Source organism: Pangasianodon hypophthalmus, chromosome 2 (genome assembly GCF_027358585.1).
Source record: "Pangasianodon hypophthalmus isolate fPanHyp1 chromosome 2, fPanHyp1.pri, whole genome shotgun sequence".
Classification (NCBI taxonomy): domain Eukaryota; kingdom Metazoa; phylum Chordata; class Actinopteri; order Siluriformes; family Pangasiidae; genus Pangasianodon; species Pangasianodon hypophthalmus.
This window is the reverse complement of record NC_069711.1, coordinates 9,068,295-9,080,778: the sequence shown is the minus strand read 5'-3', so window position 1 is coordinate 9,080,778 and position 12,484 is coordinate 9,068,295. Positions and strand designations below refer to the sequence as shown.

Sequence of the window (12,484 nt, the reverse complement as noted above, 5' to 3'; positions counted from 1 at the left end):
GAATGCCACAGAAAATTTTAAAACCTTTTGATTTTAAACTTGCATATAATCACTGAAACATATCTATGCATACATACATATCTATGCGGGGCAAATTCAAAATCACAAGCATGCTAATAATAAGGTTAATATTATGATTACTATAGAGAGAACATCCTACCAAAGCAGATCTTATGTAGTTTTTTCCAAGATTAATACTTTGCAACCCTGGACCAATACAGGTTTTCTCCTGTTTATTTTTTATATTCATATAAGTTATCTGGGAATTTGGGTATTCATGTAAGGTTTATTGACAGCCTATAATAGGTGAATTTGGAGTAAACATGTTTTCTTTGCTCAATACAGGTAAATATCGGAATTCTTGCCTGTGCTAATCACACTGCCCATGCTGTAGGTAGTGATAAGGTTGGAAAATGCTGGAGAATTCCTCTAATATCTTTGCTATTCATTTTGTGACATGACAGCTGGCATTTTGGGACATGTTATTTTAGACCTGAAACGAGATACGACGCCGCTTTAGTTAGTATTTTTATAAAGCTCTATCTGTAAGTGTGTGTGACAGAAAGAAGGAGAATCTCATCATGTAGGCTGATGGACATCTCTTAGTTATTAACATTCTGCTGCTAGTGCACCCATTTTGCAGCTCGTTGTGCAAACACTCCTCACTTAATAACCTACCGAGCTGGGCTTATTGACCCTGCTAGTGTCTCTGCTCTCCGTTTAATCAGCCTAATCCTAAGCTTCAGCATGCTCAATGACCTACACACACACACACGAACACACACAGTGCCATTGTTAGACGTGAGAGTCAATTGAACTGCAGTCAGTAAAGTGTGAAACAAAAGACATCAAGAAGGACATTCGTTCTTTTACAATCATGCTGTCACTCTGTCAAATACTGACACTGTGCGAAATGTAGAACACTTCACACAATTAAATAAGATCCTTGAATGCGAGTTAATATTGAGAAACCCCATTTATCCCTGATACTACAGTTACATGCTACCTAAACTGGCTAATGTCAAGTTAAATACACTTACCGTCCACTTTATTAGGAATGCCTGTACACCTGCACATTCATGCAGTTATCTAATCAGCCACTCATGTGGCAGCAGCACAATGCAAAAAATCATGCAGATACAGGTCAAGAGCTTCAGTTAATATTCACATGAAGCATCAGAATGGGAAAAAAAATCTCTGGGATCTCTGTGACTTTGATTGTGGTATGGATGTTGGTACCAGATGGACTTGCTGGGGTATTTCTTAAACTGTTGATCTCCTGGGATTTTCACACAAAACAGTCTGTAGTGTTTAGACAGAATGGTGCAGAAAACAAAAAACATTAAGTGAGTGACAGTTCTGTGGGTGGAAACGCCTTGTTGAGAGAGGTCAGAGGAAAAAGGCCAGATTGGTTCGAGCTGCCAGGAAGGATATAGTAACTCAAATAAACACTCTTTACAACCGTGGTGAGCAGAAAAGCATCTCATCATGCACAAAACATCAAACCTTGAGATGGATGGCCTACAGCAGCAGAAGACCGCATTGGGTTCTACTCCTGTCAGCCAAGAACAAGAATCTGAGGCTATCATGGGCACAGGCTCACCCAAAATGGACATGTGAAATTAGAAAAAAATCGCCTGGTCTTTTTTTTAAAGAGTGCTTGTTTGAGTTACAATAGACGTCCTGTAAGATCAGACCAGTCGGGCCGTTCTCCTCTGATCTCTCTCATCAACAAAGACTCACGGAACCTTTTATTCAGCATTCAGCTTTGTTTATGGTGGTTGCTGTCATGTGCTGTTAGCAATAACCTCCTCATGCTGAGATTTACGTTTAAGATGTTTTTGTGTTCAGACAGCATCTTTAATAGGGAGTGCAAGGGCGATTGACCAGTAGCAGTATCAGCGAGCGTGGTCATTAAAAACCCGCGCAAAATGGCAACAATAAATTGTAGACGCACATGGGAGCAATGGGAAAGCGAGCACACATCTCAGTGCTCAGTGCTCACAGAAATGAAGCACTCTCATACATGACAGTTTCTCTGCACGCTCACTTCACCAGTCCATGCGCACATTTCAATTCACATCACCTAATGCTCACTGATACTGCACGGTGTGCTCACGTCAACCGCCCTTGCACTCTCTAATAGAGATACTGTTTCAAAAAAAGCTGATGTTGAATCAGGTTACTTGCATTGTAGAAAGATTCTGTAGTACCTCTTCTTGCAGAGCACAGTTTGCAGTCTGCTTTGTTTTGATAATTAATTCCCAAAGCGTTTTTTTCCAGGACCATACCGATACCTGATACCAGTACTGGTATTGATGCATCCCTGTCTTTTTCATTCACTTTATTGCTTATTGTTTTTGTTTTTTTTTTTCAACAGGATACTACTATGAGATCCCATCCATCGGAGCGATCAGAATCAACACACAGGTTGGCCATTACAATTTTTGTGCTTGTTTGTGTGCGTTCATGTGTGTGGCTGTATGTTTGAATAATTTGGTCAGCTAAACACACAGAGAGAAGATATTATTCCAGTGCAGACCTCATCATTATGATTTATGTGCTTTTGTGATATTTATGGTGATTTTATGAAAGTCTTTCAATACACAGTAATAGAGAGTAAAATGACTTTTTTAGCTATTTTGAGTCTAGTGATTTAAAGCGTTCTAGCTCCAAATCCAATCTAACTGAGGGAGACATATACAACCTCTAACCCTGAAGGGATAACGTTATCTCATTGCTTATTGAGTAGCACCCACTAACCAGTGTGGTACTCTCTCTCTCTCTCTCTCTCTCTCTCTCTCAAAACATACACATTCTGTTCCTTCTTCTGCTTACAGCCCCTAACACTATCTTTCCCCATCTTCCATATGTTACAACATACACTCCGTTCCCTTCTCTTCCTCCCCCCGACCGAACTAACCTCCCCTCAGGCGCATTAATCAGCATCGTGAATAGACTGTCAGCTGTTTCATTAGACTGAGTGTAATTTTATTCAGAGACCTGCCACTTATTCTAATAGCCTAGCTGAGGCAGGTGTGAGCGTGACAGGGTGTGTGTGTGTGTGTGTGTGTGTGTGTGTGTGTGTGTGTAGGAGAAACACACCTGTGCACCTCATGACTGCCTGTTCTACTGTCACATTTTGTTACTTTGGTGGCCTACACACATCACCAGCCACAAAGCTAGTGCCAGTGACGTGTTCACTACTGGGCTTTGAAAGATTTTGGCAGAAGAGTTAGTCGCCGCTGATGTCTGGTTTTCTTCTCCTCTTCTTTCCCTCTCTACTTTCACGCTGCGTCTCTCCTCTCCTTTGTAATGTAATTTACTTTGTATTGCAAGTATATTATGCAAGGCGAGGTACTTCATTTTAACAGATAAGTGACAGACTCCTTCAGTAGCCTGTAGCAGGACAATGCTAAACGCTGTGTGAACATTGTATTGATTCCTTTACTTCTTAACACACAGACTTACTCTAACTGCAGGCAAACAAGAGATAAATTATTAATTAAATTTTATTGCGTATTATGTCCCATCACGGGCTGTTTTATATTAAAGCTATGGCATGTTACCTTTTGTTAAAAATTAAAGAAGTAGCATTGATGAGTCAGTAGAGAAAAAAATATGTTAAAATATTTGAAATATTCTTACATTGCTGTGAGCCATTCTGGAAAACCTAACCTTAGAACTGTGGGGGCAAATTTGAAGCAGACTCATACATCATCACAGATGACTCAACATGGCTTGAACTTAAGATGCAAAAGAAGGTCAGGCTACTATAAATGACAGTGTTGTGAAGCCAGTGTTAGAGTAGAGACATTCTAAGAGGAAGGTGATCATAGAGGATACCCCCAAACTCCAACCACGCTGTCACTATAGCTAGACTACACGAAATGACAAGATTTGAAACTATTCTGTACTTCCAGTTAAAGTGGATCCAAAGCATGAATACAGTTATTCACAGCAGCAGCTCGTAACCATAGATTTTGGTGGGGTAAGACAACACTAAATACAACATAGCCTCAAACAAAATTAAGTCGAGAGGCTATCACACTTGACTTATGCTAGTGAATTTTTAGAATAACCCCGTTATAGGCAGCTGAGAGCTTACAACGTACAGTTATCCAGAATACACTGTAGCAGCTCGATTTGTACAGTTTTAGACATAACTTTGTTCAAATGTGTCAAATACAGCAAGTGTGTTCCCGTTAGCATTAACCAGGGCTGCCAGGTCTCAGCAAAATTTCCAGTCCGTCTCTACATCTCGAAAGCCACACAGCCCAAAAAATTCATATACTGGAATAGGGAGACTTTTTTTTTTCTTTTTCTCTGCCTTTGTGTAAGAAACGAGGTAACCATGGTGCACACACATTTCTAATGTACAGACATTATCTACTCCATAAACACTGGTTACGTCTCCCAATGTTTGAGATATATCTTACAACAGAAATTGTTCTGTACATTATATACATGGTATCTGTACTTACACTTTGTCTTTGTTTGTGAAAATTTGTTAGATTATTTGGAGTATTTTTAAACTAACACAATTAGGCGTGTAAATGTGAACTTTTCACGGGGCATGGGGCAGCGTGATTCCTGCCCCAGGTGACCACTATTAGCGCTTGTTGCATTTCCTGTTTTTGACCACTAGGTGCCAATAACTCCATGGCACTACATGGGGCAGTGAGCATGCTGCCCAACCATTGCACACCATCTAGAAATGTGAACAAATCAGTGGAAGCTCGGCTTATTTCTGTCAAATGGCAACATTTTTAAATCATCACACGTTCATATTTTCCCAAAATTCTACATAAAATATATGGTTGAAATCACAACAACATTTAAAACACTGAACTATTATAATCATAGATTGCAGCTGTCAGTGTCACAGTTCTCTACATCTGTCTCTCGTGTTTTTTTTCCACCGACTGTCATTCATCTGTTTTAATGTCTCCAAATTAAAGAGAGACAAAGATTACTTCCTGTCTCTTTCTGCTGCACGATAATGTCTGATAGTCTACCTGTCATCCTGTCTGATGAAAGATCTCCCTGTGGGGCATTAAACAGTGTTTTAGTGAGCTAATAATAGAGTAGGGCACGCCTTTCATCACCTTCATGTGCCAACCATGAATAAGAATATATAAAGTGGAATAAGAGCTATTTCTAAGGCTTTAATATGCACACGGCACTGTTTCCTGCCTTTAGGGTCAGTGAGTCTCTCACTGCTGGTTCACATAATGGTGGTAAGGCAATCAAACTGGTACACTTAGGTTGTTTTCACACAAAGCTGTTTGTCCAGAGAGTTTGTCATGTTTAGTGAAGTGTTCAACTTATCACGTTACTTACTGTTTCAAGTTTAATGATGGTGGAGAAAGGGTTGTTATGGTTATCAGAGGAAACACAATACTTTATTGATATATAAAACCAGACTTTCATAGGACTAGAGCACTGTAATTAGCCACCTTTGTGGTGCAAATAGTCATATAGGACAGCGGCTACTGGTTTGCAGGTATTTCTGCAGGATGACATGCCATGCATCCAAAAAGTTTCTTCACTGCATTAGGGTTAGTACCACAGGAAAGTAATAAAAAACTGCAAATGGGAGAACTTCGTGCCTACAATTTTGCAAACCAGCACGCACAAACGTGACATACAGAACTGCATAATCTATCCATGGTTCATTAAGAATTCTTCTATGTGAAAACAAACGTGTGATTATGAGCCCCGCCCCCTAAACAAGCCCAGAATCAGTCCTGGGTATGGACTCAAGTGTTGTACAAGTGTGAAAACACTGTTAAAGCCACTGTAAACAGTGTTGTCCTTCATCCACCCTCTCCCTTTAGTCTCATGTCTTCAAACCAAACATATCTCCAAAGTCTCGTCCTCCAAAGTCACGCACAAGTGCAGTTGTATCATTATGTAGCAACATAACAGAGAAACTGTCAGTGTAGGCTAGCAGAGTATATAACAGAGTTTATATAAGACAGAAGATATATTTATTTGAATACACTTCCAAACAAATGGCACTCACAGCTACATATTAGCAAACAGTGTTGCTTTTTTTTTTTATATGATGGGTAAAAAAACAGAATTTTAATTCATGGATGCTCACAATGTACTATTCAGATTGTGTGTTTCTCTGTGAAATTGTGAACACTGGTATAATGGAAATTTAAACAGGTTTTCAAGGTATCTGTTTTTGTCATAAGGACCTAATTTGACAAACTTTTTAGTTAACTTTCTTTTTCAGTTTTGCTACTGAAATAATATCAATTAAAGGACATTAATTGATTCATGCTGTAATTATCATATTATATATATGATAGTTCAGACAATTACAGTTCAATTACAGTGCAAACAATTGTCTGAACTGAAGGAATTTACAACTTTGAGTGAAAGTATTTCTCTATAAAGAAGTGTATTATGTCTATACTATATTATGTCATCATTATTATTATATTATTATATACATAATATATTATTAGATTATATCATCATTATCACCACTGTGCCATGCTCTGGTTTACATGCTTTGAGGCAAATTAATTGTTACTCTGATCCTGGAGTACTAAATCAGATATTTTTAAGGGTATTTTTAAATCCTATCTATGCATTTAACTCATTTATTTGCTTATTTTTTCTCATCAGGAGTATCTAGATGTTCTGGGAAGGCCGATGGTGTTAGCAGGCAACCGGGCTAAGCAAGTTCAGTGGACCAACGTGTACCAGGATGCTCTGGTGAGGAAGATCAGCAGTATCATGATTATCTCAGTGTTACTTACTCTGCCTGAAAAGTCCATCTAACAATATAATCCTAGAATACTAGATTAAAAAAAGAGCGTAGAGATGGAAAGGTACGATTGGCTCCTGATCTAGAATGATCAAACCGCTCTTGCCAGATAGGAAAACTGAAATTCACCAGCATTTTCGCAAGTATTCCTCAGGTTCCCGCCAGCCTAGAGTGTAGTGTAGCTTCCTTTCTGAGACGATACTACTCAATCAATACATGAATCAATAGGATCTAAAATGTAATCTGAAGATGCATTTAAAGAAACAATGCACTACAATAAACAGAGATTCAATATTATACAATACTGTGAAATCCTGTTAGTAATACTATAATAAAAATTTGACTATTTTTGACATTGAAAAAAAAAAATAAAAGTGTAAGCAGAAAAAACACACTGAAAGAAAAAGAGAAGGAGAATGTATATTGCTTTACAATGGACTCATTCACTCTTTGATAAATTCACTCTTACGATAATATTATTCTTGACTTTTATTGTTATAAAACTTGTTTCACAATACTACTTGATGTTTCACTATTCGACATTTGCTCTCTGTTTAGACAGTTCGAAAGTTCGGGAAAAAAGTGGACAGAGAAATCTACAGTGCAAAAATTGATTTGATAACACGTAAAAAATAGTTTAAAAGAAACAGATAAGTGTGTGGTCGGATTTTATCTGTACAGAAATGCCTGTATTAATTCACCCACGATCACCTTTTATACAACATGCGGTTGTGAATTAGTGCAGCCATTTCCTAAATATTAAACATTTGATTCAGGTCAATCTTTACATCTGTACTAGAATGTAGCGCAATGGAAAGAAGTGAATCAGTCGGAAACAGAACGGATAAAACCTGCTTATCAGGGACTTGCAGGGCGGGAACATTACCTCTGGGAAAATAAGCGGATCAGATATGGACAATATTTAGAGTAGTTGCACTCTTACATGAGCCGCCACATTTGGAGTTATCATCATATTGGCTGAAACCTTTTGTTTTTCATCCTGTTCCACAAGTGCATAATTTCAACGACATGGTTTTTATTTGTTTTCACTGCCATTTAAACATTTCTGCTTGTACTCTCATTATAATGGAGCTCTGCATCTATGTGATTTCTACACTTTTCCCTTTTGCTGTCCTCTCCTGTTTTTTTTTTTTTTTTTTTTTACTTCCAACCTCCATTTCCGCTCACTATGATTATGAGCATCTTTCCACTTGCTGTTGTCTGCTTTGTGTATTAACTCCCATTAGACCCCTTGTGATTTGTTTGTGTATGTAGTCAATGCACTGTGAAAAGTAAATATGCTCAATTTGGGAAAGATCCATTTCCGTTCAATCCATATCAGCATTTGTCTTTCTGAGCGTTCTGCTGGTATTCAGAGTAAGATTTATCTCCTGTATTTTTTTTTTCCCTAGGGCTTGGGTTTGGTCATTACTGGGACGATGCCGGTCTTCAATCTTACTACTGATGGGGACTCAAAGGTTATTTCTTGATGCTTTCATCAATCACTCAGAATAAGAAAAAAGCACGATTTTCACTCATTAGCATTTTTAATATGTATGCATTTAAAAAAAATATCATATATATATATATATTCCAGTGCACTATTTCATTATATATATATATACAGTCAGGTCCATAAATATTGGGACAGTGACACAGTTTTGGTAATTTTGCCTCTGTACACCACCACAATGGATTTGAAATGAAGCAATCAAGATGTGACTGAAGTGTAGACTTCCAGGTTTAATTCAACGGCTTCAAGAAAAATACTGCATTAACCGTTTAGGAATTACAGCCATTTTTTACAGAGTCCCTCCATTTTCACAGGCTCAAAAGTAATGGGACAATTGACTGATAAGCAGTTTCATGGCCAGCTGTGGCCTGTTTCCTCCTTATATCATGATAAATTAAGGAGATAAAAGGTCTGGAGCTGATTCCAAGTGTTGAATTTGCATTTGGTAGCTGTTCATGGGAACTCTCAATATGCCGTCCAAAGAGGTGTTGATGCAAGTGAAGGAGGCCATCATTAGGCTGAAAAACCAAAACAGACCTATCAGAGAGATAGCAGAAACTTTAGGAGTGGCCAAATCAACAATTTGGTACATTCTTATAAAGAAGGAATGCACTGGCGAGCTCAGCAACACCAAAAGGCCTGGGAGACCACAGAAAACAACTAAAGTGGATGATTGCAGAATTCTTTTCTTATTGAAGAACAACCCCTTCACAGCATCTAGCCAAGTCAGGAACACTCTGGAGGAGGTAGGCCTATCATTGTCAAAGTCTACAATCAAGAGCCACCTTCATGAATGTAAATACAGACGGTTTACCTCAAGATGCAAACCGCTGGTAACACTCAAGAACACAAAGGCCAGATTAGACTTTGCTAAAAAACCTCTAAAAAAAAGCCTGACCAGTTCTGATGCAAGATTAACTTGTACCAGAATGATGGGAAGAGAAAAGTATGGAGAAGGAAAGGAAGGGCTCATGATCCAAAGCATACCACATCATCCGTCAAACATGTGGAGGCAGTGTTATGGCATGGGCATGTTTGGCTGCCAATGGAACTGGGTCACTGGGGTTTATTGATAATGTGACTGTTGATAGAAGTAGCAGGATGAATTCTGAAGTGTACAGAGCTAAACTTTCTGCTCAGATTCAGTCAAATGCTGCAAAACTGATAGGACAGCGCTTCACAGTACAGATGGATAACAACCCAAAACATACTGTGAAAGCAGCCCAAGAGCTTGGAAATTAAATGTTCTTAAATGGCCGAGTCAGTCACCTGACCTCAACCCAACTGAGCTGCTTTTCACTTACTGAAGACAAATCTGAAGGCAGAACGACCCACAAACAAGCAGCAACTGAAGATGGCTGCAGTAAAGACCTGGCAAATCATCTCAAGGGAGGAAACTCAGCATTTGGTGATGTCCATGGGGTCCAGACTTCAGGATGTCATTGACTGCAAAGGATTTACCTCCAAGTAATAAAAATAATTCCTAATATTTATGATTATATTAGTTTGTCCCATTACTTTTGAGCCTGTGAAAATGGAGGAACTCTGTAAAAAATGGCTGTAATTCCTAAACGGTTAATGCAATATTTTTGTTAAACCCCTTGAATTAAAGCTGAAAGTCTACGCTTCAGTCACATCTTGACTGCTTCATTTCAAATCCACTGTGGTGGTGTACAGAGGCAAAATTACCAAAACTGTGTCACTGTCCCAATATTTATGGACCTGACTGTATATATATATATATATATATATATATATATATATATATATATATATATATTCCAGTGCACTATTTCATTATATATATATATATATATATATATATATATATATATATATATATAATGAAATAGTGCACTGGAATTAAGAGTAAGACAATATATAAGAGCATGACAATATATGATATATGTCACATTATGTGACCAGGTTATTAACATATTAACATATCTTAATATATATAACATATATTAACATGTTCAGCTCTGTTTCTCAGCCCAGAATATCAAACATTAACATAGCATAATGAATCTTTCCATGTGAAATGCAAAGAATTGGTTGTTGATTATAGTATGACATTGACGACGAAGGACATTTGAGACATGGTGCCCCGGTCCTGCTTTTTTTGTGCATGTGTTGTTTCATATATCAATTCTGCCACCTTGTGGCTAAATATATTATAGTTTCATCTCTCATTTATAGCTTTCTCTTATTGTGTTTTGCAGAATCAGCTTATTCTGGGAGTCATGGGTGTAGATGTTGCACTTAGTGAAATTAAGCAGCTCACGCCACGTTATAAAGTAAGCGATACCTCACACACACACATGCACACACACACACAAACATATATGTACAGTGCTTTACATTGTGAATGCATTTTGTTTTCTGTTTACACAGCTTGGAGCCAACGGTTACACCTTTGCCATAGACCCTAATGGCTATGTTCTGCTGCACCCAAACTTACAACCTAAGGTAAGAAGGAGAAAAACAGGAAGGAAGAGAAGTATCTTAATGCTGCATAATGTTGTAAATAGATGTGCGTGTTCCTTTAAAGATATTTGGTACTATTATTTTTAATAAACTGACTTTGCTAGGCAACTTCATCTGTACTTTTCAGATCATTAATTTCAGAGAACCAGTTACACTTGACTTCCTGGATGCAGAGCTGGCAGACGACACCAAGGAGGAGGTAAACATGCATGCGGCGTTGTAGCGACATCCACATATTTTTTTATTATTATTATTTTCCCTTAATTTTCTAGGATGTGCTTCTGTGTGAGCTTTTTGTTTGCATGAGTTGGTTGGCAAATTAAACGGAATAAAATAAATTGTAAAAATCAACCTACTATTTCTGTGTGTCTCAGATCCGTCGACAGATGATTGACGGCAAGCCTGGTCAGAAGAAATTCAAGACATTAGTTAAGTCTGTTGACAAGGTATGGCACCTACACATAATCCAAACTGACATGCTCCACTAGACACACCCACATCCATTTAAAGTAATTACAGACATCATTAATGTAGAATTGTAAAAGTCAAATGCCAATGAATGTATTAAAAATGAAGTTTAATGAGTTTTTTGTTTTAATGTTGGTTTTCATATTATGCTGTTACTTGAAGTATGATGGAAAATGGTGGGTTACGTATGTGGTTCTGTGATTAAGTGAGGGACAGCCGGGGCAGTTTCCTTCCAAACTAATGGAGTCATCCTGTGACTGTGAGCTCAGTCTTTATAATAAATATAAATATATAATATATATAATAAGAGTCCCCTCGCTGTGTGACTCTCTACTGTTCTGCCTTTTCTCACATCACTGAGAATCTGTCCTTCTCTTCCTTGTGAGCCTTGCATTCTCGTCAGTTGCCCGCTTCACAGCTGCAGTGTCAGGGTTAATAGACACCAGCTCTTCAATAGATTGCGAGGCACGCTTCCCACATTGCAGTCTGCATTATGCTGCAATTAGGGTACGGCTCCATCAGGGCTTGGCAACACAAACAACTCACCATTGTGCCCTGAAATCAGGAGATTAAAAATTTTTGAAAAGGTTGAAAAAAGTTCAACAATTCATAAGTTCGATTTTAGCAGTGAAGCAGTGCCGAATATCAGTAAATCAGTATTAAATTTGTTACCCAATCTGCACATCAGCGTCCTCTCTGTGGTGGTGCTGCTTTTTCCCTTATAATTTTTAAATAATGCAGTCTTTTGCCAGGAGTGTAAAAGTTTTTGAGTGCTTTTTAAAACGTTGACTCCTAATCTTCCACTTTCTGGGCAAAACAAGTATTGGAAAAAAGATAACTGAGATATAGCAGGTTCCTTTTATAGGATACACACTTGAGGTAATGGTTATGAGGTGACGACTTTGCTAGTATTTGCTATTAGCTCAGCTAGGGAATGAGTGCGTAGGAAAAAATCCACTAGTTTAGAATGAAATGCCAGTCTGGTACATAAGGAAAAGGAAGAGTGATCTCTGGTCATTGAAATATTGTATTATAAGTACAGACGGCAACAATCTGATTCCCAATATGAGCATCGGGCCAATACGAGTAAAAAATTGTGTAGAAAATATATCAGATATTAAATTCTGTAACAAATGGCAAAGATTGGAATTGGATTTGGAAAAGAAATATATTTTGTTTGGAATTCTTTAAATCATTTTAATTGGAATTTTTTACATATAAAGAGACTT

At 37.9% G+C, this 12,484-nt stretch overlaps 1 protein-coding gene across 2 annotated transcripts in view; it reads left to right on the top strand.

The window, feature by feature from the left end:
* cacna2d2a (calcium channel, voltage-dependent, alpha 2/delta subunit 2a) overlaps positions 1 to 12,484 on the top strand; it is a 223,336-nt gene that overhangs the window by 185,230 nt on the left and 25,622 nt on the right. For both annotated transcript variants that reach the window (XM_034300325.2, XM_034300328.2), the window contains 7 exons: positions 2,381 to 2,430; positions 6,646 to 6,735; positions 8,200 to 8,265; positions 10,523 to 10,597; positions 10,695 to 10,769; positions 10,915 to 10,986; positions 11,162 to 11,233. In XM_034300325.2, the coding sequence (XP_034156216.1) occupies positions 2,381 to 2,430; positions 6,646 to 6,735; positions 8,200 to 8,265; positions 10,523 to 10,597; positions 10,695 to 10,769; positions 10,915 to 10,986; positions 11,162 to 11,233 (500 nt within the window). The remainder of the gene's footprint in view (positions 1 to 2,380; positions 2,431 to 6,645; positions 6,736 to 8,199; positions 8,266 to 10,522; positions 10,598 to 10,694; positions 10,770 to 10,914; positions 10,987 to 11,161; positions 11,234 to 12,484) is intronic.